This window comes from Megalobrama amblycephala, linkage group LG2 (assembly GCF_018812025.1).
Source record: "Megalobrama amblycephala isolate DHTTF-2021 linkage group LG2, ASM1881202v1, whole genome shotgun sequence".
Taxonomy (NCBI): domain Eukaryota; kingdom Metazoa; phylum Chordata; class Actinopteri; order Cypriniformes; family Xenocyprididae; genus Megalobrama; species Megalobrama amblycephala.
This window is the reverse complement of record NC_063045.1, coordinates 25,844,292-25,872,250: the sequence shown is the minus strand read 5'-3', so window position 1 is coordinate 25,872,250 and position 27,959 is coordinate 25,844,292. Positions and strand designations below refer to the sequence as shown.

Sequence of the window (27,959 nt, the reverse complement as noted above, 5' to 3'; positions counted from 1 at the left end):
ATGAACGAAGGTCTTACAGGTGTGGAACGACATGAGGGTGAGTAATTAATGACAGACATTTAATTTTTGGGTGAACTAACCCTTTAACATCGCACAAATAGCCATCCTAACGCAACAATATTAATGTGGACCCACAGTATGGAACAGGCAGCTTTTCGGCACGCCCATTACTGGTGGGTGGAACTTCACAGCATGACGCGACACAAAATGAAAGAGCGGTATAGAGTGCCCCAGGGATGACGCGTTTTTGTAGGCCAACCCGGAAGTTAGCGGCGCGCGGGTTCCCTCGACTGAAAGCCTATTCATTTTTCCCATAGACTTTTGGAAAATCGCAGAAAATAAGCTCTGTGTTTAACAAAGGGTTATGACACTTACACGTTTTGTCTATTAAGATAATCTTTACAAGTTAACACAACATTTATAGATTTTGAAGCTTAAATAAAGTCGTCAGATATAAAAGGCTAACAGTAGGCTATAAACGGACTACAGCACACCATGGTCGCGGATCAACGTCGTCACCACCAAGCGTCCTCAAACTTTATTTAGAAAACAACTCTATTTAAAAACATGCTCACTGATTATGATCTGCGCTGTGTATGAATACTTATCCACTTTTTCATGAGAAATGCTGTCCAAATGTCCCGTTTTTAATGATGACGTCTAAAGTCCCCGCCAAAGGAAGTAGTCCCTTTTAGCAATTTGTTAGCAACCGCCGATTTGAAGACGCAGTAAAAGTTTAAAAAATCACAAGTGGGTTATAACTGGTGTGTTTTATGTCATAGATCAAAACGTGAAAGTATTTAGAGGCTTTGTTAACCACAGACCTTATTTCAGGCGATTTAGCAAAAACCCATAGACTTTATGGCGTTGGAACCGGAAGTCCTAAAATGCTAACTCGCTTCCGGGTTTTGCCTACAAAAACGCGTCATCCCTGGGGCACTCTATTGCTTTTGGCTTTGACAGGTCTAGTAGATTTTTTTCATACAAAATGCAAGGATGTTTAAGATGATATTTTGCTTTCTTTAGGTCTATCTGTTTATTTTTGTCTTTTTTCCTTCTTAAAAAGTTAGCATCGCAGGCAGCTCTTTAAAATGTTCTTATTGTTTTAACATCAGTTTGAGTGCGTGGGAATTCACCATGTGTTTACTTTAGGTTACAGCGCCGTCTTCTGGTCGAATTTAGTTAGTGTGTATAAGGAGCAGAGATGCTGTTTAGTCAAGATCAGTCTATTTATAATTTATCTTTTTGATGTTGGTTACAATTCTGTACATGTTTGTTGTTAATAAATCATCATAATAATAAAAAACGACATTTATTTTATTTCTCTTCTATTCCTTAATGTTTTTTAACATTTATTTTATTATTCCATAATTTATGAATTAAATGCACAAATAAAATAATTACTGAATAAAGGAATGCAGAATATGGGATTAAAATAAAACACAAAAATGTGTTTTATTGTAGTTTATTTCCATATTTTGTATAACAACATGAATAATCTTTAGGTATTTTACTTTTTACTATTTTACTTTTTTTGTATTTTCTTATAAATCATAGTTTTAATAATTGCAGGTTTATTCCTTCAGTAAGATCTGTGGCTTTCAGTGAAGATGTAATTTTTAACAGCTGATTGTCTGTTGTAAATATGAAAATGCTGATATCTCTGTGCTTTTGTTATAGGTTGCAAAACACTGTAAGGCTTGTACAGAAAAGGAGGTTAGCATACAGGTGGGTTTCACATGTTTATACAACTTCATATGCAAAATAAAGCAAATATTTTATAGCAAATATTGCAAAATCTGCTGCTCTGATTATCTGGTTTCTATACTTTGCATTTGTTGGTGAGTTGGGTGAAAGAAGGGAATCATGTTTATGGCTGTATATCAATAATCAACTGTGGCGGCGTTTTAGTGAATGTCCACCAGAGGGAGGCAGAGGGTTGCTAATCGCACTGAGTTTGTATAGGTACTTTGACCTCACCTTTTACTCGTTCTGCCTTAAAATGAATCTGTGGATGCTAATGGTAAATGCTGAAGGTCCTTGCAATTAAAGTCAAATAATTCAGTCTCTGATGTATATATGTAAATAAAGAACATTAAAAGCTCAACTTTAAGTTAACTAATGTTAACAAACACATCTTTTGATTTTAATAATGTATTAGTAAATGTTGTAATTAACTAAGATTAATAAATGTTGTATAAGCGCAGTTCATGTTAACTAATGTAGTTTACTCTTAACTAATGAATCTTATTGTAAAGTGTTACCTATTTTTTTTTATCAATTTTATAATTTTATAATTTTTCATGTATTTAAAAAAAAATGTAAATAAGTTATTTATTATTATTAATGTAAAAAAATTATTTAATTTACTTCATTTTAATGAAAAATGTATTTTTAAATGTAAGTATTTTTATAATCACCCCAGCTTGGTTAAATTAAAGATATTTACTAAAGATTTATTGAATAATGGTCTGAAAAGAACATAAAGTTATTTTTATTTAATTTAATGACAAATAAATTCAATACTAATTTTCATTAATTTTATTATAAAATTGAATACAATATTAAATGTTTATATTTTAGAATATTATAATAATATTAATTGAAAATTAAATGTAAATAATAAATTATTTAGTCATTTAATAAAAATTAAGTAAAAATTGTTTCATTACATTTTTTTTTTTTATTTTAATAAATGTAATTCTTTCAAAGGTTAACTTTATATTTAATCTTAATTGAAAAAGGTGACTATTAATAATAAAAATCGGCACATAACAGGTCCTTCTGTTAAAGGTAAATGGTAAGCTTTTTCCGACTAAGGAAAAAAGCTGAAACCTGCTCATTTCAGACATCTGACATGAGGGAGTGACTAGTAGAGTTGACAGCAGGTCCATCCCACCATCAGCCCTATAACAGTCCCGTCAGCCCTCCCTCTCCACAGCACATCACTCCTGCTCTCCTCCTCCCTCTCGTTCCCTCCGCCTCACCCCTCACTCCCGCTGAAGTTGACTCCAGAGAGACAGAGATCGTGTGATTTGCGTACGGCGCTATGGCTCAGTGTCAGAGCTGCTCTCAAAGCATGGGCACGTATTACTGCCTCGTTCGCAGGAGGTTCAAGAGAAGACGCAAAAAACGATCCGAACGCAAAGGTAAACTGTTTGTCTTTCCACATAAAGGCTAAATCACTTTGAAGCGCTCTGGATCAAAGTTCTTAAATGTAAACATTCGTAAATGTTTACTGTAAACATTTGATTTTTGTTTTTTTTTATTTTGTTTGATTTGTTTCAACTACATACAAAAGTCCTCTAAATGTCTGTTTATTTTGTGATGAGCAGATTTCTGTTTGTGTGAACCGTGTTAGTATTAGTATTGTTTGTGTCACTTTTATTTGCGGTTTTGATATAGTTAAATGAGTTTCACGTTCATTGAAAACCTGAAAATATTTAGAAATTTTAAAATGGTGTTTTGCAAGGATAGAAAAGCAATAATATAATCTTTTTTTTTTTTCTCTTGATTATAAAAAAAAGTTTGTGCTAAGTCATTGTGCAGCGAACATATTTATTTAGAGTTGAGTGTACTTGATTTTTGGTTGTACAGTAAACTGTTATGTTTGTTATTATTTCCGATACTTTATATCGGCATCAATAACAATGCAAATAAAAGTGAAACGTGGTTCCAACTGGCATGAAAAATTCTTCCTTTTAAAAATGTACATTTCTGTTTAATTAAAGGTAATAATTTCTATAGTACAATTTTAATAATAATAAATAAATGTTTCTAAGTTACGCTCGGCTCTTAAACTGCTATAAATTGTTCTTTGTGAGCATAAAATGGCAGTAATGCACTAATGGAAAAAGCCATTGAAATTGAATGGACAAAAGGTGTTTGCAGAAGTTTAAATAGCTGTTGTTGCAGTCAGTTACAATATCGAGTCTCAGTCTGACTTTGCTGTCTGATTCTGTACTTTACAAGCTAGTTCTTGTGTTATTTCTACCTGGTGTGTTTTAGCTGTCAACCGTTATTTTCATCTGTCCCTTGCCCTTAGATGAGGTTCGTAAAGCTCATGTACTGTTTCTCTCTCTCTCTCTCCCTCTCCTTGAGATTGTCGTGTCAGTGCTGAAGGCAGCAGATAGCAGGTTCAATTCAGACAGCTCCTCATGTGTGAAGTTTAATCCGTCTCATTAGAACGGCCACTTCACGCTGCTAATCTCTCACCATGGTTACGCCGCCAATCCAGTCCAGTGCAGCCACGAGTCGAAAGATGAGCAATTGAGTTAGAATTAAGATAAAAGATAATAACCTTTTAATTCCCTCTCACTTCCACAGATATGTGATGCTTTGACGGATGGGCGTCCTCCCCGAGATATTAATAAGCAATTGTTTTAGTATAAAACAAACTTTCCCTTTTGATATGATCTTGCCTTTGTTCCCATAATCCCCTTCACAATGGTTTTGCTAGTAGCTGAAATGATATCAAGCAGGGATTGGAATCACAAGCAGTTTTATGTATTGATTCATTTGAACAATTCCAATTCCCTAATGATTCTGATAATGATTCTTTTAGTCTTTTTTTAGGGAGAAAGAATGTGGAAATGGTTATTCTTATTGCATTTACAACACTCAGAAGCTTGAATTTCAATCATTTTATTTTGCAGTTTTTAAGTTTTACATTTCTAAAGGATTAAGTGTGATGATTTTTGCAAAAGGAATTGACCCGCTCACATTTATTAAGTATAGAAATCCAAAAATGTTAGCAACAACAAAAAAATGTGTGACCATATATTTTATTTTTTTATTACTTTATTATTTAGATTTGCGATTTGTAAGAAGTTCTTGATTTCTTTGGAAAACGCTGCTTACATATTTTTTGAAAATCGGTTGACTGCTGTCTATGAATAATTCTGCAGTGGTAATAATCCTAAAGCAAGGATTGCAGACATTCTGGCTTAACCTGGGTGAAACACACACACACAAACGAACAAAAAATTATTTCCTTTTGGATGCCTGGTTGAAAATATTGAATTTTTAACAGAAATGGGGCACAGCAAATTAGATAAACATGGTTACTTAAGCGTTTCTACACCCTGTGCCATCGTCTCTCATGCTCAAACATGGAGATAAAAAAACCCATTTCCTCTAGACCAAGTGTAGTGGAGTGAAGTCCTGGGGGACGGACTGTGAGTTTAATCTACTGGAGGGGGGAATAAATTCAGCATTAGCTCAAGCGGTTCAGGTTTGACCAGCCGAAACCGAGACCGTGTCCAGTCCACCTGTCTCCTCCTCTCACTTTCACCCCCCCTTTTCCCTTCTGATGGACTCTGCGATAGATCCTTCTCTGTGGCATGTGGTCTGTTCTGGAGCTTTGCTGATAAAGTGTGTTATCTATCCCACCTGTTCTCATCCGTAACATCAGTGGCACCTGTGTTTGCTCCTTTAGTCACCCCTTCACGCATTGAGGATAATGGTGACTTTTCACTTTTTTTGAAGTTCACTTCTAGTTTACTCAAAAATAAAAAGTTAAATTGTTTACTCGCCCTCATGGCATTCCAAACCTGTATGACTTGCTTTCTTTTGTAGAACACAAAAGAAGATATTTCAAACAATGTTTCAACTGTTTTTGTCCGTATAATGTAAGTTAGTGCGGTCCGAAACATCACATTGGGCCCTATTGACTTTTATGGAGCATAATAAACATTTTTCAAAATGTTTTCTTTTGTGTTCAACATAAAAAAGAACGTCATGCAGGTTTGGAATGACATGAGGATGACTAAATTAATTTCTTTTCCTTTTTTGGGTAAATGTAAGAGTGAATTTTATTAGATATTATACATTGTAAACTTGGAAAATTAACTTTTTTTGGGAAAAATTGCATACGTCTTCTGTCTTAGTATGTTTGACTCTAGATTTTTCTAGCTCTCTTTCTATGTCATTGTTGGCGTTTATGTCTCAGTGCATGTGCGGTAAATGATGAAATCGCTTGATTGGCTTTACGAATTGACACACAGCCCTGCCGCTGCCCGCCGAGTCCCTATGGAGTCGGCACTAAACGAATGCTGTCATAAAAATTTTACAGGTCCTGCGGTGAAGACATGGCAATACTGGCAGATGCTAATTGTCTGAAAGATGGCAAGCTTTATTTGATGACCTGCAGTTATCATTGTAAATTCGGAGTTCATAGAGCCAAGCTGACATATATTAGACGCTACATTTTCTTGCTGCCTTACCAATAATGTTGTTAAATTTTATATATATATATATATATATATATATAATTTCTTAAGCCTGGCCCGAAGTTAACTTACACGGTCTGTGTTTGTTGAACGGGTCTACTTAGTTCACCCAAAAATTACATTTCTGTCATTAATCACTCACCCTCATGTCGTCCCAAACCCGTAAGACCTTCTTTTGTCTTCGGAACAAAAGTTAAGATATTTTTGATGAAATCCGAGAGGTATCTGATTCACACATAGGCAGCAACTACATTGCACCTTTAGAGATCCAGAAAGGTACTAAAGACATCTTTAAAACCATCGACGTAACTACAGTGGTTCAACCTTAATATTATGAAGTGATGAGAATACTTTTTGTGTGCAAATAACAACTTTATTCAACAAATTCATCTGCCTCCTGTCATACTGCTGCGCTATTTTCATTGAAGAAATTCAGTGTTTATGTCCAAATGCAGCTCAGTATTAGCTGTAGCAGTATGACAGGGGACAGAAGAATTTGTTGAATAAAGTCGAATAAGTTGAATAAGATCTCAAAAGGTGCAATGTTGTTGCTGCCTATGTGTGAATCAGATACCTCTCGCATTTCATCAAAAATATCTTAATGTGTGTTCTGAAGACAAACTAAGGTCTTACGGGTTTGGGACGACATGATGGTAAGTAATAAATGACAGAAATTTCATTTTTGAGTGAACTAACCCCTTTAATTTGTATGTATATTATATAGCAACTCGAAATTTCATGTGGATAGTTGGATATTGGTCTGTCACTAATATATCTATTTTTGCTTCCACAGGGATCATCAGCAAGACAATGAATGAAGGTAGGTAAAATGTATTGTGTGAAATATATGTTCAGTTTTCATGTGTTTTAATCTAATATACTTAAAGTAGATATTTTTAATGTGTAAAATCTTGCATGTTAAATTTAATGCAATTTATTGTTTAAAGAAGCTCTGGCCATAAAGCAGCTCTTTAAATGCATAACAAATTTCTAACTTTCTGAGGCTTCAAAGCTTCTGTGCAGATTTTTTCAGGGACCTAGGAAATTGTAAAATATCTTATAGGATTGAATTGAAGTTTCTACTCAAGGAAAAACTTTTCACCTGATTTCACCAAACCGAAAAACAATGCTGTTTTCAAACAGGTTTTCTTAAAGGTGCCCTAGAATGTTTTTTCACAAGATGTAATATAAGTCTAAAGTGTCCCCTGAATGTGTCTGTGAAGTTTCAGCTCAAAATACCCCATAGATTTTTTTAAATTAATTTTTTAACTGCCTATTTTGGGGCATCATTAAATATGCGGCGATTCAGGCTGCGGCCCCTTTAAATCCTCGCGCTCCCTGCCCCCGAGCTCTCGACTATAAAACAAAGTTCACACAGCTAATATAACCCTCAAATGGATCTTTACAAAATGTTCATCATGCATGCTGCATGCATGCACCGGATCATGTGAGTATAGTATTTATTTGGATGTTTACATTTGATTCTGAATGAGTTTGAAGCTGTGCTCTGTGGCTAAAGCTAACATTAAACACTGTTGGAGAGATTTATAAAGAATGAAGTTGTGTTTATGCATTATACAGACTGCAAGTGTCGCTCCATCTGCCATTTTTCACTATTGTCCTTGCTTGCTTACCTAGTCTGATGATTCAGCCGTGCACAGATCCAGACGTTAATACTGGCTGCCCTTGTCTAATGCCTTGAACATGGGCTGGCATATGCAAATATTGGGGTCATACATATTAATGATCCCGACTGTTATGTAACAGTCGGTGTTATGTTGAGATTCGCCTCTTCTTCTGAGGTCTTTTAAACAAATGAGATTTACATAAGAAGGAGGAAGCAATGGTGTTTGAGACTCACTGTATGTCATTTACATGTACTGAACTCTTGTTATTCAACTATGCCAAGGTAAATTCAATTTTCAATTCTAGGGCACCTTTAAAGGATTAGTTCACTTTCAAATGAAAATTACCCCAAGCTTCACTCACCCTCAAGCCATCCTAGGTGTATATGACTTTCTTCTTTCTGATGAACACAATCCGAGTTATATTAATAAATATCCTGATGCATCCAAGCTGTATGTTGTTGCTGCATTGGTCAGCCAAACAGATAGCCACACCCCAAACTGACACCATTGGTTGAGCCAAAACAGACCAATGTTTGGTGCAGAATAATGGACAACAGGGTAGGAGTAGTTGGCATTTCTGTTTGGTGATGCTTGCTTTCACCTTTAATCCAATTTAGTTGTGGACCATAATACCTTATAGGCTGACTCCACAAGTTTTCTTTACTTTTGCTGACACGTGGAAAGAATCAGGCCAAGTGTCTTTCTCTATCTGCACAGAAACAGAGTGAAACTCTATTCACACTCCAACACACATACATTTCTCTCTCCAGATCTCTCTTTATATCCCTTTCTGCATTTCTTCAGCTCTCTCTTTGGTCTCTCTCACTCCCATAGTGTTTCCTGATGAGCTGGAGGGTCGTAGAGCTGAGCTATTGCTCGCGTTCAGGCTGCGTCTTACGATCGTACATCTACCCTTCGCTCAGAAAGACCTGCTGTGCATTTAAAGCCGGCTGCTCTCCATGGTCCTGAATTCATCTTTCTTAGCTCGCAGCTCTCCATGGTGCTGAACAAGTGGCATTTAATGCACCGTCCCGTGCTGTTTTAAAGCACCAAATGCAGTTTCCAACATGCTAAAAGTGTCTGCGATGCCATTTCAACTCAAAAATGCCTTTCGCTAATAGCTTATGTCTTGAACGCTCCGTTAAGATAACCAAATTTGTTGTTTTTAACTTTAAGAACGATGAAGTTTAAAAGTTCAGTTTTAGAGTCACAAGCAAGTTTAGAGATCACTTCATACAGTTCGACTCCAATTTGACTGAAAGCAAGAAGAAAAATTGTGATAAAAGCGAGAAATATAAGATGAAAACAGTCCTGAGGTTGATCTGCGAGCGTGTTCTCGTTTATAAAAACAGATGTTGAATGGTGAGTGATGTCGGCTAATTCATCGACACCACTAATGTGCCAGGCGTCACGCTGTGAGAAATGCTTGCTATTATTCCATGGGCTTTCATTTTCACGAGGGTTGCCACAGCTAACACTTCTTTTATGGCATTTTACCGTCGTCAACATCAATCGGTGATCGCCATCAACGAGCAGGTGCACTTATCTGAAATGTGGACCGATTTCGCATTCAGAATATGTGATTTTATCCAACACCCGACACCTTATTTTCCAGTTCTTGCATGCATAATGGTTTCTAAGAGGAAGGTCTTTTGATTTCGTGTTTGTTCACCTAAAACATTTTCTCAGCTCAGTCCGGCTTCAAATGGGACGTTTCAGAAAGATTGAAAACTTGAGATGACAGGAAATAAAATGGTGTTTATGTCTTGAGTGTCAGTATATCGCCTTTAAAAAGCTTCTGTTGAAGTGCCTGCACACGTCACTCGCTTTAATAGCTTTCGTGATTTATCGAGCTTCTCAGCCGTGTTTATCACGGAGTCTCTTATCGACTGTATCCACTTCACTCAACCCCTTCAAGACTCATACAGACGGCCGTATCCTCATTCAAGCCTATCCGTACAGACACTTCCATATCTCCCTGCCTTTGGATTTAGTTATTTTCTTTCTGTCAATATTTGTTTCAAAAGATTTTTAATAAATGTTGCTACAGAGGTGTGGCCAAGCTTGTGAATGAATGTTCTCTTCATTTGAGAGAAAAGTGATTGTAAAATATCTTCTGCTATTCATTTTTCCGGTTTGATATTGCTACTAACCGGTATGACCTCAAGTTTTTTAATCATGCTAGTATTTAAATCCAATAAACGGAGAACTGTTCCTCCCCGACAGACGTCTCTTTCTTCTGAACTTGTTTCTTGCCTCAGCTCGAGTGCTAAAAGTGACTTTTCTCAAAGCGTGCTCAGCCTGTCTCTTTCCCTGATTCATTAGGGGAATGTTAGCATTTAATTGGCCAATAATTGCACCTGCACATTAGTTGTCTCCCGTCATTAAAGCTGGTTAATTAGCCTCATTAAGGGAGCAGGCGGAGGGTGTAAGTGGGAACAGATGACTTCAGTAAGCAGAAATCATGATCAGAGATGAATTTTAAATGTCCTTCCCTTCGTTTCTGTGCAATAGGAGCCAGTGGGCGGCCCCGGGGCCAGCAGAAGTTCTGCAGTCTGGATGTGGATGATGAGAAACACATGAGTGAGTGTTTTGTCATTTTTCCTTATACCACCATCCCTCTGGAAATTCATATGTGGATAACGAAATACTTTTGAGTTTCAACAATGTTTTGATTTTGCGTTATTGAAAGATTATATAGAGTGACAATATTTTTGGCAAGCACAATCTGCATTTGTTTGTGCATGCCAAAAATTGGAAGATGTATATTTAATGTTTTAAAAACCAAGCAAATTTATTTCACAAAAATGGTTGACACACACACAATTACTGTCCCACTTTACTTAACATACACATACATTGTAAGAATATGACTAATACTGATAAATAAACAGTATAAGGTAAGGCTATTAAATAGCAGTATACTAGTTTTTGTTTTATAGTTGGTAAATTGGTATAAATTGGCCACCATACAAAATGACACAAAGTGAAAATAGTGCCACAGTTACCATGGTAAATACACCATAACATGAACAGTTACTAAAACATGGACACTGATCCTGATGAATAGTATGAACATCAAACCTGCACGCAAAACCTTCCAAGCTAACACACGACATGCCAGTTACGCAATTTATTGGTGCTTTACTTTTATTTCATGACTTACTAATTGACAACGTAACTACGTTTCATGCTCATAATTTATATTTTCATCTGCCTGTGCAATTGAAGAGTTTACATTACGAGTATAACGAAAGACTTTTTATTTTGTAGCAAGTTGCGAAAATGATATTGGAATAATGACACTGACACATAGCCTGACAACATCTCATCTGACCGCAGATACTGAATCAGGACAAAGTGTTTTTTTTTCTCAGGCACTCTACTTAAATTGCGTCTGACAAAAGAGTCAACAGCGTTCGCGCATAGCTTTCAAAATAAAAGTCTCGCATCAGAAAACATTTAGAATTATGTTTTTTTTGTTGTTGATGTTGTTTCTTTGACTGTGCACTCCACAACCCACTCAGAACAGTCTTGTGACCCACTTAAACAGAATAACAGATGTATACGAATAATGACAGCCCTTAAATTCTGCACTCTTCTGCTGGTTTTCAACTCTGTCAGTGAGATTCTGTTACGTATTTTCCACTTGATTGTTGTCTTTGAGGGTACTGTGCACTGGCTCACACTCTGTAGGGGACATGGTCAGGAAATTAACACCATGCCCAGGAGGACCGTTTGTAGACAGACAGGCAGTGCAGTGGAAAAGGTGAAGGTTGTTGACAACTCTGAAATTGGAGTGTGATGATTCAGTCTGCTGAGGATTATACACTCTCACACTCCATCACAAAGTTTTCAAGCATTATTTTAGATTGTTGGTCAAGTTTTAACTATTTTGTTTATGTCCATGATGAAGGCCTTCTCTTCACTGAATGTTTCACAAATTCTGGACTGAAACACTGCATTCACACGGGTCGTCAGCGTCAACGCTTGACGGAGGGCGTGTCTGAAGCTTGTGTTGACTCGACCGTTATAGTGATAACAGCCAATCACATTACTTTCCAGTGTTGCACGAATGCAATTGGCTAGCAACTGCTCTAGGGTATTTGCTTAGGGCGATCTGATTGGATGACGCCTGCGTTGGTGCTTAAAGTTGAGAAATCTTCAACTTCAAGTAACGGTGTTCAGCCTTACATTGTTTAAATTGGAGTCAGACACTGATGGAGAGACTCAGGAAGAAGTTACAACTTTTAGTATGCATCTAGATGTTTTTGAATGGTTGGCGGATAAATTTATGTAGTTGCTGTGGAGTTGATTCAACTCATCGACTAGCATGTGCCGTCATGTTAATATTTTGTGCAAATCCAGCATTGAATTGACCCTCGTTTGTGAAGCAGTCCGGTGTATAATGATAGCATGGTAACAACACTCTACTACAACAACTCTACCTCTTCTCTAAAGCAGCCCAACATGGCCTCTCCCCCTTTTGTTGCATGTTCCCAGGGGAAGGGTTTATGTTAATTTTAGGGTTAGTGATGTCACCAACCCGGGAAGAAGCTTGTTGTAGTCCAACACCTAAAAAAGGCATACCCAAATTAATTGCCATTCTGTTCTTGAACCATTTGGAGAATATGCATGTTTTGGACTCTTTTGAAAGGTATGTGTAGCGCAGGCGGTACAGTGGAACGCTAACAGGTTAAAAAGCGATTTCTGTAAAAGAAAATATCTCCCTTTGCTTTGAACTTTGAGCATTGTAACTTTTCAGATGTTGTTTATGCTCAAACAGCGACATTACACACTAACTAAAGTTAAAAAGTGAAATCATAATCAAGGACCTCTTTACATTTACCTGCATAATTGTTAGTGTTGTTTACTATTGACTTTTAGAAGATAACATTTTAATCAAGTTACAGGAAGATGAATGAATCTTTTGAAGCTCTTGCACCAAAGTTACTCACTCTGGACACTCTAGCTACCTGTGTACATCCTTCACTAAAGAGACCAGGAAACACTCTCTGAAGGAGGACAACCAAAGTCATGTCCACTCCACTTTCCAAGAGATGGTCTGGCCAAAACATCCTGTGATGCAACTTGATGAGAGGTACAGGCTCAGTGCAGAAGGAAGCCAAGATATAAGTGGAAATCGCTTGCACTCTTTAGTTTCCCAGTGCATCTGAGGCTGACATCACCACGGATGCACATCACCTCCAAACAGGTGGATCTTCCCAATCAGAAATTTCTGGGAAGACTCTAACGACACTTCAGCAGTAAAAATGACACGATTGTCCCAAATGAGCTCCAAACTGTCATCTAATATTGACCTTCCGGTAGCATTGTGTATGTTAGTAGTTTATTGTCTGTCTCTTTTCTCTCTCTTTCAATGTATTTTTCCTGAGCACCAAATGGAGTAACTTGTCGAGCTTTTGCTGCAGGATGTTATAAATGAGAATTTACACTAATTTCCATCCGCTTTGGCAACTGGTTGGTATGATGTTCCTTGTTTTGTTAGGTTGCAGTTATTCTTCAAGAAGAGTGAACAGTGACACAAATATGTTAAAAAAAAAAATATTTGGGGGAAAAAATCTGCTTTCTCAGGACAGATTTGTGTAAATTGTGTAAATATCTAAAAATGGAGATAAAGAGTTTTTATGTGCTTGAAGTATGGTCTAAAAAATGTATTTATTGTCATTTTATCAAGGTAATTAGCTCTCCATCTGTAGCTAAAAATGCTTCTAAAAGCGTATATACTTTTAAAACTGTATTAATATTGTCTTAATGTTACATGTTTTAGACTGACTTTTAAGATTGTATCATTTCCATCCAGTTACAAAGAGAGATGAAAGAATCTCTAAATTTTACATTTACAAGGTCCTGCACCGAAGGCATTGTAAGTTACTCTCTCTGGACATCACAGGTTCGTGTAGTGTGGACGTTAAAGAAAACTGCAACCTGGACAACCTCTCCTCCAAGGAAGCGCTGGGGGAGGGCCCTCACGTAGCCAATGGAAACACTCGAGGATTGAGCAGGAAACGCCCTCTGGAAGAGGGCAACAAAGGCCACGGGCACTCCAAATTCCGGCCTAAGAAGCGTAGGAAACCGCAAGGGCCGGTCTTGCCAAAAAATGCTCTCATGCAACTCAATGAAATTAAACCAGGACTACAGTATAAACTTCTGTCACAGACTGGGCCGGTACATGCACCCGTGTTCGTTATGACCGTCGAGGTTAACGGACAATTCTTTGAAGGCTCAGGCCCAACAAAGAAGAAAGCCAAACTGAATGCGGCTGAAAGAGCGCTGCGCTCTTTCGTTCAGTTTCCAAATGCATCCGAAGCTCATCTCGCAATGGGTCGCACACTGACAGTTAACGCAGACTTCACCTCAGATCAAGCTGATTTCCCTGACATGCTATTTAACGGATTTGAAACACCCGCACCGCCTGATGAACCCTTCTACCTGAGTCTTGGCAGCAATGGGTCTCTATGCTCTCTAAATGAATACCCTCTCGCTGTGACTCTGAAAAACAACATCAGGTCACATCCTCCTCTCCCACTACCCCCTGCACTCATAATGCCCCCTACAGGCAGTGGCAAAAATGCTGTGATGATCCTAAATGAGCTTCGGCCAGGATTGAAGTACGAGTTTGTGGCTGAGAGTGGTGAAAGCCATGCCAAGAACTTCATAATGGCAGTTACTGTGGATACGCAGATGTTCCAAGGTTCCGGACGGAATAAAAAATTGGCGAAATCAAGGGCAGCCCAAGCAGCATTGTCAGGTCTCTTTAACATGCAACTGGATCAGACTCCATCTCGACAGCCAATCCCCAGAGAGGGACTTCAGCTACACCTGCCTCAGGTAAGAACGCCGTACCCCGTCATTTATTAAAGGATTAGTTCACTTTTAAATCAAAATTACCCCAAGCTTTACTCACCCTCAAGCCATCCCAGGTGTATATGACTTTCTTCTTTCTGATGAACACAATCAGAGATATTTTAATAAATATCCTGACGCATCCAAGCCTTATAATGGCAGTGAACAGGGGTCATGAGTATGAGCTGAAGAAAGTGTCTCCATCCACATCCATCCATCATAAACATATTCCACACGGCTCCGGGGGGTTAATAAAGGCCTTCTGAAGCAAAGCGACGCATTTGTGCAAAAAAAATCCATAACAAGTCAAATATCGAGCTTCCGCCAGACCGCCTTCTGTATTCAAGTTACGAAGATAGTGTAAAATGGCATCGTGTCAGTTAAGCTTTTTCCTTAAGTTGAATAAGGAAGGCGTAGGACATAGCTTAAGCTTTTTGAACTGCAAGAGTTTTACACTTTCTTTGTTAGTTGAATATGGAATGTGGTCTGGCGGAAGCTAGATATTTTACTTCATAACTTGTTAAGTATGGATATTTTTTTACACAAACGCATCGCGTTGCTTCAGAAGTCCTTTATTAACCCTCCGGAGCCATGTGGAGTACTAGTTTATGATGGATGGAGACACTTTCTTCAGCTCATACTCATGACCCCTGTTCACTGCCATTATAAAGCTTGGATGTGTCAGGATATTTATTAATATAACTCTGATTGTGTTCATCAGAAAGAAGAAAGTCATATACACCTAGGATGGCTTGAGGGTGAGTAAAGCTTGGGGCAATTTTCATTTGAAAGTTAACTAATCCTTTAAGTGATGTCTCTTACAGTACTTTCCCCTTTGACATGACAAACAATCTTTGACTATCTTTCTTTTAAAGCTAACACTGGGTGTTAATGGTTATCATGGTATGCATGTCAAAATGACCTCATATGATGGGCTAAATTTAATGATGCACCTAACTGACTACACCATAAATGAATTCAGTTCAAACCAACATACACTGGACCACTGTCTTGCATTTTATCAAGCTTGATATTGAAAAAGCAATTTTAATGCGATTAAATTCTATGCTTCGGTAGCTTTGCTTAACCATCATTTGTCCTTTATAAAGCTTCTGCCAGTCTTCATTTAACAATTTTAATTAAATCAGAATCTACACACGAACGTTTCAGCTGGATTTCAAATGAAGTCAAGCATTAAACCTTTAATCGGTGTGCCAGTGTACACAGCATTATTTACACATTAGTTAATCCTGTTCATAATCCCTCCCATTCCCCCTTGATAACAACCAAAGAGAATAAACAGAATCTTAATTAAAATCAGATACAGGAGCACTTCTCAAACAAGAAAATACTCTCACCTTTCTGTCTTAAGAGATCATTCAGTAAAAGGTCTATGTCAGTCAAGCAACTCATTTTGAGACCAAGCATTAAAGACTGATTGTTAGCCATTTTCAAATGGAACGTGGTCTGTTTAAAAGTTACAATTTCATTTCCTTGGAATTTATTTAAATACGTTGTAGTCTTTTAGCAGTTTCGTTATTGCTGATTTGTAAGGCTACATGGTAGTGCTGCTAGTATACAGGTGTTTGTACAGTTATGGTTGTGGGTTCCACAGGTCCTCGCAGATGCTGTCTCTTGTTTAGTTGTGGAAAAGTTCAGCGAGCTGACAGACAACTTCACGTCTCCACATGCACGGCGGAAAGTCCTTGCAGGTGTTGTAATGACAACCGGTAAGCACAATGTATACTTCTGATTGGAACGTTGATCTAGGAACATGTTCTCCTTGGCTAAATCAGGTTGACAATTTTATCAGGTACGAATGTGAAGGATGCTCAGGTGATTTGTGTCACCACGGGAACCAAGTGTATAAACGGAGAGTACATGAGTGATCGAGGACTAGCTCTTAACGACTGCCATGCTGAGATCATCGCACGGCGTTCCCTCCTCAGATACCTGTACAGTCAGCTGGAATACTTCCTCAGGTGACACACACACAGATACATCTGATATCTTTTTATTCATACTAAATTAATGATATATATATATATGCCAGTTCAATGTTAGTGTGGTTAAAATTAATTGAAATAAATATGTAATAAATATATTTATATTATACATAATTATTAAAAATTGAAATAATATCATATCTGGGTGCTAGCAATACTGTCTAATAATCCTTTATTTTGTAGTCATTAAGAATTTACAAATCATTTACACTAGCCTGTAGATATGGAAAATTTATTTTTGGATATGCATGAATTGATATGGACATGGTGTGTGTCTGTAATCAGTTAGACATGACCTTTTATTGACTGTGAAATAATAAATGACAGATTTGATGAGATGGGTGTCAGGCCAAGGACCTATTTTCAATTATAGACATTTCAAAGCCCTCTTAATGGTCTTTGTTGACATCATAGATCACACAAGTGTCTGTGTGTTTTCTCTGTAGCGACAGCTCTGAAGAACATGAGAAATCCATATTCAGATGGTGCAGTGAACATGGCTACCGGCTAAAAGATGATATTCAGTTCCATCTGTATATCAGCACGTCGCCCTGTGGAGACGCCCGGATTTTCTCCCCTCATGAGGCTGGTGCCGAGGGTATGCAATTTTTTTTATGACAGATGGATAGATTTACACATTTTGTTGTTGTATGACATGATAAAATAAGGACAGGCTTTTAAAAAGTAGTAAACTAAACTCTATTCTCTTTCTTTGTAGACCAGGGCGACCGGCATCCAAACCGCAAGGCACGCGGACAACTGCGAACCAAAATTGAGTCTGGAGAAGGTACGATACCCGTTCGTACGAGTAACACCATTCAGACCTGGGATGGAGTCTTGCAAGGAGAGCGACTGCTAACCATGTCATGTAGTGACAAGATTGCAAGGTATAATGGAGATCTGAAGTAGAATCACATTAACATTGTTTTCATACATTATTTGTGTTCTCAATTGCCTCATTCAAATTAATTCACTTTAAGTCAGTATTATACAGAAGTGAGTTGTGATGTATATCCGAAAGAGATGGCTTCTTGAACTAGAAAAAAATTTAAGATTTTGTGTATGGGGAATTTATTGGATGGTTGTGGTTTGCTAATGGTCGATCTCATGTGAGTGACAAGTTGTCCCGCCCTTACTCCAGTAAAAAAGTCATCAGAGAAGAGATAAGAAGAGATGTTGCTGCAAGACGGAGGGGAAGTTATTTTGATTAAAGAATATGAGGGCACATGAATAAAAAAAATATAATGATGTGCACAGATAAACTGCAATATACCATAAAAAAACAAGTGGAAAAGTTGACATGAAACCAACATTTTCAACCCATTTTAATTCCACAAGGAGACATACACTATATTGCCAAAAGTATTGGGACACCCCTCCAAATCATTGAATTCAGGTGTTCCAATCACTTCCATGGCCACGGGTGAATAAAATCAAGCACCTAGGCATGCAGACTGCTTCTACAAACATTTGTTAAAGAATGAGTCGCTCTCAGGAGCTCTGTGAATTCAAGCGTGATACCATGATAGGTTGCCACCTGTGCAACAAGTCCATTTGTGAAATTTCCTCACTACCAAATATTCCACGGTCAACTGTTAGTGATATCATAACAAAGTGGAAGCAGTTGGGAACAACAGCAACTCAGCCACAAAGTGGTAGGCCACGCAAAATCACAGAGCGGGGTCAGCGCATGCTGAGGCGCACAGTGCGTAGAAGTCATCAACTTTCTGTAGAGTCATTAGCTACAGACCTCCAAACTTCATATGGCCTTCAGATTAGCTCAAGAACAGTGTGTAGAGAGCTTCATGGAATGGGTTTCCATGGCCGAGCAGCTGCATCCAAGCCTTACATCACCAAGTGTGCAATGCAAAGCGTCGGATGCAGTGGTGTAAAACACGCCGCCACTGGACTCTAGAGCGGTGGAGACGTGTTCTCTGGAGTGACGAATCACGCTTCTCTGTCTGGCAATCCGATGGACGAGTCTGGGTTTGACGGTTGCCAGGAGAACGGTACTTGCCTGACTGCTTTGTGCCAAGTGTAAAGTTTGGTGGAGGGGGGATTATGGTGTGGAGTTGTTTTTCAGGGGTTGGGCTTGGCCCCTTAGTTCCAGTGAAAGGAACTCTTAATGCTTCAGCATACCAAGACATTTTGGACAATTTCATGCTCCCAACTTTGTGGGAACAGTTTGGGGATGGCCCCTTCCTGTTCCAACATGACTGTGCACCAGTGCACAAAGCAAGGTGCATAAAGACATGGATAAACGAGTTTGTTGTGGAGGAACTTGACTGGCCTGCACAGAGTCCTGACCTCAACCCAATAGAACACCTTTGGGATGAATTAGAGCAGAGACTGTGAGCCAGGCCTTCTCGTCCAACATCAGTGCCTGACCTCACAAATGCACTTCTAGAAGAATGGTCAAAAATTCCCATGAACACACTCCTAAACCTTGTGGAAAGCCTTCCCAGAAGAGTTGAAGCTGTTATAGCTGCAAAGGGTGGGCCAACTCCATATTAAACCTTACAGATTAAAAATGGGATGTCATTAAAGTTCATGTGAAAGTAAAGGTAGAAGTCCCAAAACTTTTGGCAATATAGTGTATTTCAAGAAAAAAAAAAACTTAGAGTGGGACTTGTTTTTATCCATCAGGAATTTAATGTGCATTGACTAATTGAAAGATCTAAAATAAATAAATAAATAAAAATAATGTGTGTGTGCATTACAAATATTATAAATTCGAATTTAAAAGTTCGTCTTTGCAATAATTATGAACTTCAGTGGGGGTTTATTTTAATTTGCAAATCTATTTGAATTTGTCCTTTTCATGTTTTAAGATAAAGTTTCTTTTTGATTTCCCATCTTGAAGTATGCACAGTTTAGATGACTTTTTCTATGTAAAACATGGCTGAAGCTTCGGTTGATGATTTGTATTCAATGTATTAAAAAAAAAAAAGGCTGCTGACATCAGGTGGCCCACTTTTGTGTCAACACCTATCCTTGATCCACTCAACGTCGAACTCTTCCTGTGACAGTCTCACTTTTTTCCACCCACCACCTTTAATGAGTCCATCTCATTAGCATTCTGTCGCCTGCATCCAGTGGCACTCAGAAAGCAGCTGATTGGCTGTCTTCTTGGCTCTGAAACCCCAATCACTTCAGCTCTCTCCAGAGCGGGGGGCTCCCTGGAGCAGGGGCATTTGGCCCCTGATTAGTACTCTGATTATGGCCTCCAAAAAACAGCCGTCCTGCTGAGGGAAGCCTGCTGCCGCAAACACATCCGCATGCCTCATGTTGGATACCAAGAATCCCACTCCAGTTAAACGCGGTCGTTATCATGCAGCTGTGAGCCAAGGCTTTTCGAGAGCTCGAATTTCATGCGTCACCTATGGGGAAGAAAAAAATAATTCTGAAGGCCTTAAAGAAATCACAGTGATTGAGATCATAGAACCCAGGTGTTATTTTTCCGATCACTTCAATGGTTGCTGTAAATATGTCTGTGTGCAAGTGCTTTTTCTTGACATCAGGATGTTGTTTCATTCCTTTGTGGCTTGTTCTGCAACACAGGTTTCATGCTGTATGTCCACAGGGGGCGACTCATTTTGTACCGCTTGCAGCCAACGACTTTAATGATTCCTTCTACCATCAATGAACAAGGTTCACCAGGTGCACACCTGTACTTTTCAATAACATCTCTTTTTTTTTTTTTCTCTCTGCTTTTGTAGATGGAACGTGATTGGAGTGCAGGGGTCTCTTTTGAGTTACTTTACAGAACCCATCTATTTCTCCAGTTTAATTCTGGGAAGTCTGTACCACGCCGACCATCTTTCCAGAGCCATGTATCAGCGCATTGCCGATATGGACGATCTGCCCCAGCCGTTCATTCTTAACAAGCCCCTTCTTAGTGGTAAATCATCTCAAATGAATGACTGATTGATTAATTGTATAATTTTTTTTCTGCTCTGTCCAACCACATTTGTTTCTATTCTCCTCTGCAGGTATTAGTAACACAGAAGCAAGGCAACCTGGGAAAGCTCCCAACTTCAGCGTCAACTGGACGGTCGGAGATCAGGGGTTGGAGATCATTAATGCCACCACGGGGAAAGATGACCTTGGAAGACAGTCTCACCTCTGCAAACATGCTCTCTACAGTCGCTGGGTCTGTCTACATGCAAAGGTAAAGCATTTCTTTAAAGGTAGATGATACAGGATACCTCAAAACAACCAAGGATTCATTTTTAATTAATATGGTAACTTGGTCTATTAAAATGCCAATATCCATTTACCTCTCTCAGCTCAGTGAGACTCTGCGGATCCGAGGATCTTGTCCGGGCTCCTACCACGAGGCAAAACAAGCGGCAGTGGAGTATCATGCAGCTAAACAAACTCTCTTCAAAGCTTTCAGCAAAGCGGGACTGGGAGCGTGGGTTGAAAAGCCCATTGAACAAGACCAGTTTTCCCTCACCCCTTAGGAGAAATCGAGAGAAAGGGATTGTCTGCAAAAGATCTTTTGTACATTTACATGGACTGCAAGGTTTTAATCTAACCTCCGCAGTTGTCACTTTTTTGCTTCTGTTATTATTGCAAGTCACTCAGTATCTTTTATCTATAAAAACATGGTTATGTTCATAATGGCTGGCTTAAAAAGAACCCAACTGGAAACTAGGTAAAAGGTGGACAACACCTATTGACTATAATGCTGGCTTGATTTTACCTCCGTAATGTAGTAATGATTTTAACCTGTTAACTGCCTTTTTGAGCATAGATCTGAACATAAATGGTTGTAATTCATGAATGCTTTTGAATACAGACCTAAGGTTGGTCTCTTTTTAAAAAGACACTCAGCAGATTATTGCAGAAGTGAAAGCAGCTTCAAAAAATGAAAGTGTAAAAAAGTTATAGAAGTTTAAGTTTACTTTAATGTACTGAACTAAACATTTTTTATTTTATACAAAATAATGTTTTACAAATCAATTTTTTGGACTGCAAAATTGCTAGAAAATCAAAGCCACAAAGTCAAGTTGTGTTCCAAATTTGAAGTTAATATCACAAAAGTTTAGGTTTTTAAGTACCATTTCTATTGTAATGTAGTATCCAATTTCAAAACAGTTTTCACATGACGAATTTTGAATGCTTAAAGGTAGGGTAGGCAATTTTTATAAACACTTTTTGTCATACTCTCTTCACATCCTGATGGCAAACAATAATAGAAGTGGTCTAAATATTAAAACGTACATATATCTTCTGTGGAAGTCTCAGGTCCAAAAAATGTTCGTCCAATCATTGCATTTGCTCTGAATGCAATAATACAAATCAGCACGTTCCACGAGGCTATACAGAGTTGTAGACAGTCACTGAGCACCACAAACAGTAGCCGGCTTTTACAGTTCCTCCTGAACCAAAACAAAACTTATGCTGCGTTCACACCATGTCATAACTGTAATTACGAGATGGCAATCCGTGACGTTCTGCCCGGAGCTGTTCACGTCCTCAGACTCGGATTTATACGTTTCTATGTCAACACTATCTAACATAAGATAGCTAAGTAATGGCTCTGTAAGTTGTTTACAGACATTATTATTGTAATGTTATGTGCTTTGAAACATGAGGTAACACCTTCTCTTGAGACGCTTTGCAGACTCTGCTGTGTGCGTTCATGTGTTTTGGAGGAGGCGTGGCTTTGGAGATGCTCTGAAGGGAGGGTGGAATCTCATGCTTTCAAAGCTAGTCTGCTGTTGCTAGCCTCTCTATAATTGCCTACCCTACCTTTTAAGCTTTAGAATGATACCTAATTTATGATTACTAAAATATGTGATAGGAAAAAAAGGTAAAAAATGTGATAAGGAAAAAAAGGCAAAAAAATTAAGTGCACCAAGTTAAAAGTGCAAGCGTGTGACAGTTAACAGGCTAAACTTATACAGTTATATGATTATGTTTTTGTTTTATATATTTTATTTGTGTTCTTACTCTGCAGCATTAAAATAAGTTAGCTGCTTCAAAGCATGAAACCATATAATATGAGACTATGTATGTTTTTCTGTCTCACAAACCTCAAAGGAGGTTCCAAACAGAAAGTTTTCTTTAAGCACAAGAGACACACTGATCAATATTATGGTTGCTATAACCCAGCAGCTTGGTTGAACAAAAATCCCCAACATTGTGAACATTGCGCAATTCAATATGTATGTACCGATATTGGATAAATAAGAACATCTTCTGATACCTATAGTTATCAGAAGACCCTGATAAACAGTATATAACTCAGAATACAAAAATGAATAATTTTATTCTCTATACAGCATCTTTTCCACATTTAACTAACTTAAGGTGCTTTATGAAATGTCAAACTGCGATTGATGCTAGTAATTACCAAGCTAGAGATGTTTTGCAACTGTCCACTTCCATTTTGATTGATAGACATCAATTTGATTGATTGACATCAATTGGCTGTATAAATAATTAGCTGATGTTTAATAACTTGGATAATTAAATATATTGGCCAATATATGATTGACCAGTCCATGCAGCTAAAAATAATATAACAAAATGACTCAACAGGCTTAACTCAGCATATAGGTAAAATCTGTGCTGAACACATATTTTTATTTTATTTTATTTGTAAATGTATTTCTATTGGTATGTTGTTGTTGTTGTTGTTGTTGTTGTTTTTGTCTACAACTATGTTTGCTTTATTGTAAAATTAAATTTTGATTTTGGCACCTAATTTCTCATTTAATGTTAAGAATGCAATGCCACGTTAATCAGATTGCAGATGGGGAAGATTTGTTTCTTTTTTAAAGAAGTGGTACAGGGATTTGGTTATCAGATGTTTTTTAATGATTGTAATTATGTAAATACTAAATTACAATGTTATAGATTCCAGAAATCCGCTTTGGATTTCATATTGATTATTTTAGTCTTGCCCCAAACGTGTTCTTGTTTGCATGCGTCAGTGAATTACACAAGACCGCAGGGTGTCCATATGTTATTTTTTTAATTCATAAAGGGGTTTTTTTGTAGCCGCAGTGCACACTTTTGCAAAGCACTGGTGTGAACTGGTGTCACAACAGGTTTGTTCTACCCAACAGTCTATGCTGCATTGCATCACCTAAGTGTGGACTTCTCAGAAGACTGAGAGCAACATTTGGGACTGGGACTTTATTGTTTTAATTGGGATTTTTTGTCTTTGCTCAACAGGAGATCTAGAATCATTGTAAACTCTAGAACTCAACCTAGTTATGTCGATACGTGAACTTGTCCTGGAAAATTCCCATGATGCCACTGTGTTGTGCAATTCAGGATACTCTTTGTTGTCCAACATGGATCCGGTTTGAACTGGTTCAGAAGTGCTGCACCCAAGCAGACTTAAACGCTGCATGAGTTTTCACATGAGAAGAAAAGATTAAAAGGACAGGATGTACTGTATGAAATTAAAACCATTACAATCTTTGTGGTTTACTTTGGTCCGTCAATCTTTTGTCTTATGTTTCCCATAAAACACCAAATGTAATGGACATTGCAAAAGGTTTTTCTTATAATCCTGAAAGTTGTGATAAATTTCCAATAAATAGTATTATGTGCAATTGTACCAACTTTCAAAAGCTTGAAAGTTTTTAAATATTCAAAACAGTTTAATAGACTTGGCGAGGGATTAAAAACACGTTATCACTGTTCTGTGCGTTCTTAAGAACAAAAGAGTTTCAAGTGGATTTGTTTCTAGAGTTCTAATTCCACTAAATTATGACCTTTTGTTTACCCGCAATAACGACAGGCAAAATGAAGAGATTAGCAGTGTAGTAATCGCAGTGACTAGAGTGAAATTGTGTTTATCTGGGCTTGCAGGCTCGTTGTGCCAAATTGGTCTTTGAACAATGGCACTTTCGGCTAAAGTGCTTTTATCCATGACTCCTTTAATTCACATTCTGGAGTGTTTTCTCTCTTTTTACATTAACATTTATAATTTTTGAGTTCTAAGCCCTTTATTTCTCAAAAGAATGCAAGAAGTCCTCAAAGCATGTTTGTATCTAGTTACATGTGTTTTTACAAGCTTATGGCAAATTGTAATCAGTGATTTTCCAATATTGTACAATGTTTGTGAACACTGGATTAAAAAAACATTTTATATATATATATATATATATATATATATATACACACACACACATAGACACACACACACACACACACACACAATTTATAAAAATATTTACAGCAGTAACACCTAAATAGAAATAGTAATATACTGAAATGTAAATAACCATAAGAATCACAAAGTAAAAACATTTTTTTATTTTTACAAAATGAATATTAATAAATTTATATATATATATATATATATATATATATTAAATGTATATACTTAATACACTAAATACACTTTATCTGTGTCCAGTTTATTTGTTTATCAAAACATGTTTAGCAGTTTCTTTTCACCTCTACATGTCTATTTAAACGTATAGGATTTATAGCTATCTATTTGTTGGTATATTTATTGGTCTTTTTGGGGACATAATTTTGTAGGATGGTGTCATAAATATTATTTAATTTAACTCAAGAGTACAGGAAAGTAATTTATAAGCAACAAATAATTTTCACTTTTATAGTGTACACAAGTAATTTCACTGCAAAGATAGTTTAATTTTGCAAGGAAGTATGGAGAATTTATTCCCATATACTATGTGCATCCAAAACAAACTAAAGTTCAGACAGGAAAGATATTCTCAAGCAGTTATTTTTCTTTCCTCTCCCAATTGTATGAAAGTACAGAAGGGTTTCAGATAATCCGTACAAACCTGTGGCTTCCCTCTCACAGCTGTCCCACTTCTACCCATGGTGCTTCGGGAGCATGTGGGTTTGGGCCATATCAGCTCTCCACACCTGTGCAAGGTGAGAAAGTGGGAGATAATCCCGGCACGGATTTGCCTCATCTCTGCGCTTCACAGAAACCTGAACAAACAAAATAAAGTAACCTTATCGGCCATCAAAACTTTAAAAACTTCCACCATCTGTCTGCACCATCTTTAGCTTCAGAGAACTTCTAGTGCGAGAAGAAGAAAGCTCCCCTCTGCTGTGCAAACTATGTGGATGTATTTACGGTTCAGGGAAGAAACGAGAGATTTGCGGATGATTTTCAGAGTTCGATCAGACTCAAGGTGAGGCAGGATTAGTGTTAGATGCCTTTCATGGCTTCTAGCTTCAACCTTTATCTCCAAATTGCCTTTCAGAAGGTGAAGTGTGTAAAAAGAGAAAAGCTGTGCTCTTTCTGCCCTTGTCGTTGGAATCATAGTGGTGCATTTCATTCCGCTTAAATATTTTTTGTTGAGCGTAATTTCAAGGCATTGTAGGCAAGCACAACATGTCAGTTGTTTTGGTTGCTTCAAATTGGTAAAGTGAGATAAGATGATTTGAAGAGCGAAAAAAAAAAAAAAAGTCAGGGGCTTTGGATGAAAGCATTTTACCTCAAAGAAAATTGACTCAGAGTCAAGTACTTGCGACCAAAATCTCAGACAAAGCACACAAAGTTCAATTTTTGATGGACATTTCTTTTTTTTTTTCTTATACCTCAAGTAAACATGCAATTGTATTTCACAAAACTAAACTAATGAAAAAATCCACAAACAATTAAATTTATAATAAGTTCCATTAATAAGTCAATAACAATATTTTATTAAACACACTTCAAGTTCAAATGTAAATTTAATTTATAAATTAAATGACTTTAAACTTAAACTAAAATTTAAAATTGAAGTCATATAGCCTATGTAAAGTATATATATGATGTACAAAATGCAACATTCAAGTTTCTGGCCTCAGTCAAGCTCTAGATGTGATACACCAAATCAATGCTGGATGTTGGAGTTGGTCTACACTGTTGTGATAACACTGATTTGCTTGTGTCTTTAATCCAGAAACCTCTGCACCTCGATTCATTTGTCACAGCTCGTTTATTCATTCGATTTGCCGCCATTAAACTACTTAATGGACCGTCCGGGCCTTTTAATGTCAACAGACCGGAGAACAGACACCAGAGGCAGAGCATCTTACCTGAGTTAATGGCGCATCAACGTGAATCTTTCACCTGGTGCTGAAAACATGACCTACCTGCTCAACATGTCAGGATGAAGAAGTGTGCTTCTGTCTAATAACGTAGTTCCACATGAAATTAACCATTACTACCAATAAAACCAAAAAAAAAATGGTTACTAATAGTTAAACCATACCAACCACAAATTAAACATGGTTTTGCTACACTAACCATAGTTTAACAGTGTTTTTTGTAGTAAAACTGTGGTTGTACAAATGGTAATCAATCCGCCAAAAACATGATTACACTTTTACTATAATAAAAGCATGGATAATTTTCACATAGCACTGAAAAGAAGTGAATAAATTAGTAAATTAACAATTAACAGAATAGCTACTCAAAAATAGGATGTAACTCTGACATTTACTGTTTGAAGGAGGTCTGATATTAATTAATTTACAGCAGCGATAATAATTTTATTAGACTTTTGTGTAGTTAACGTTATCGTTACCCTGGTAATTTTCACTTTTTCAGAGTCAAGGCATATTTCGCCTCAGGAAAGGAAGTTTTCGCCCCAGGGATTGCGATATGGTACGTTTTTCATGATGACAAAACTCATATTTTTAAATATGACAATCTTTTGTCTCAGGTATAACCTAATATTTCTTATTCATTACCATTATTTCACTCACGTAATTAGTATGCGTCCTCTTCATGACGCATCCAAGGCGGGAATGTCATTGCGCATGCTCAGAGTCTCGAGGCTTCTCCACGTCATTTCAGTTTGAAGCGGTTTGTAGAAGTTACGTTATTACGTATATATGTATATAAAATGTCACCCTTTAATTTGAACCTTTTTATTACCTATGTGACCTATCTTACCTGAATTACTTATTTTATTTAAATTTGTATTAAAATAATACAAAATTAATTCAAATGTATGTTATTGCTACTTTACAGATGTAAAAATATTTGTCTAGTAAATTTCCTACATATAGTGATGCTGCTGCTTGGAAGTTCTTATATCTTCTGTTGATGTTTAGTTGCTCATGGACATTAAGGTAAATTTCTGAATGGGTTTAGACATGAATTGTGCAAATATGTTGAACGCTCTCTCTCTCTCTCTCTCTCTCTCTCTCTCTCTCTCCCTCTCTCTCTCTCTCTCTCTTTCTCTCTCTGTTTCCCTTTCTTTTTCAGATAGTGGTGAGAT

The 27,959-nt window shown here is 37.4% G+C and overlaps 1 protein-coding gene and 1 long non-coding RNA gene across 5 annotated transcripts in view; one reads left to right on the top strand and one right to left on the bottom strand.

The window, feature by feature from the left end:
* Positions 1 to 24,174, top strand: part of adarb1a (adenosine deaminase RNA specific B1a) — a 42,717-nt gene extending 18,543 nt beyond the window's left edge. The window contains exons 2-12 of one of the 3 annotated variants that reach the window (XM_048168279.1): positions 1,681 to 1,728; positions 7,024 to 7,050; positions 10,373 to 10,441; positions 13,773 to 14,710; positions 16,341 to 16,455; positions 16,539 to 16,707; positions 17,178 to 17,329; positions 17,450 to 17,618; positions 20,451 to 20,632; positions 20,724 to 20,902; positions 21,021 to 24,174. In XM_048168279.1, coding sequence (XP_048024236.1) covers positions 7,041 to 7,050; positions 10,373 to 10,441; positions 13,773 to 14,710; positions 16,341 to 16,455; positions 16,539 to 16,707; positions 17,178 to 17,329; positions 17,450 to 17,618; positions 20,451 to 20,632; positions 20,724 to 20,902; positions 21,021 to 21,197 — 2,160 coding nt within the window. In that variant the 5' untranslated portion in view covers positions 1,681 to 1,728; positions 7,024 to 7,040 and the 3' untranslated portion in view covers positions 21,198 to 24,174. Of the gene's footprint in view, positions 1 to 1,680; positions 1,729 to 2,946; positions 3,150 to 7,023; positions 7,051 to 10,372; positions 10,442 to 13,772; positions 14,711 to 16,340; positions 16,456 to 16,538; positions 16,708 to 17,177; positions 17,330 to 17,449; positions 17,619 to 20,450; positions 20,633 to 20,723; positions 20,903 to 21,020 lie in introns of those variants that run through there. The other 2 variants (XM_048168274.1, XM_048168284.1) reach the window with 2 other exon arrangements.
* On the bottom strand, positions 19,338 to 27,520 carry LOC125254017. Of its 2 annotated transcripts, XR_007181580.1 has the most exons (6): positions 27,442 to 27,520; positions 26,827 to 26,897; positions 25,518 to 25,671; positions 21,012 to 21,192; positions 20,751 to 20,890; positions 19,338 to 20,111 (listed from the first exon to the last, which is right to left on the bottom strand). It is a non-coding gene; the product is annotated as an uncharacterized LOC125254017 (long non-coding RNA). The 2 variants fall into 2 exon arrangements; XR_007181579.1 differs by having other exon boundaries at positions 20,088 to 20,890.
* Between the last annotated feature and the right edge of the window lie 439 nt (positions 27,521 to 27,959).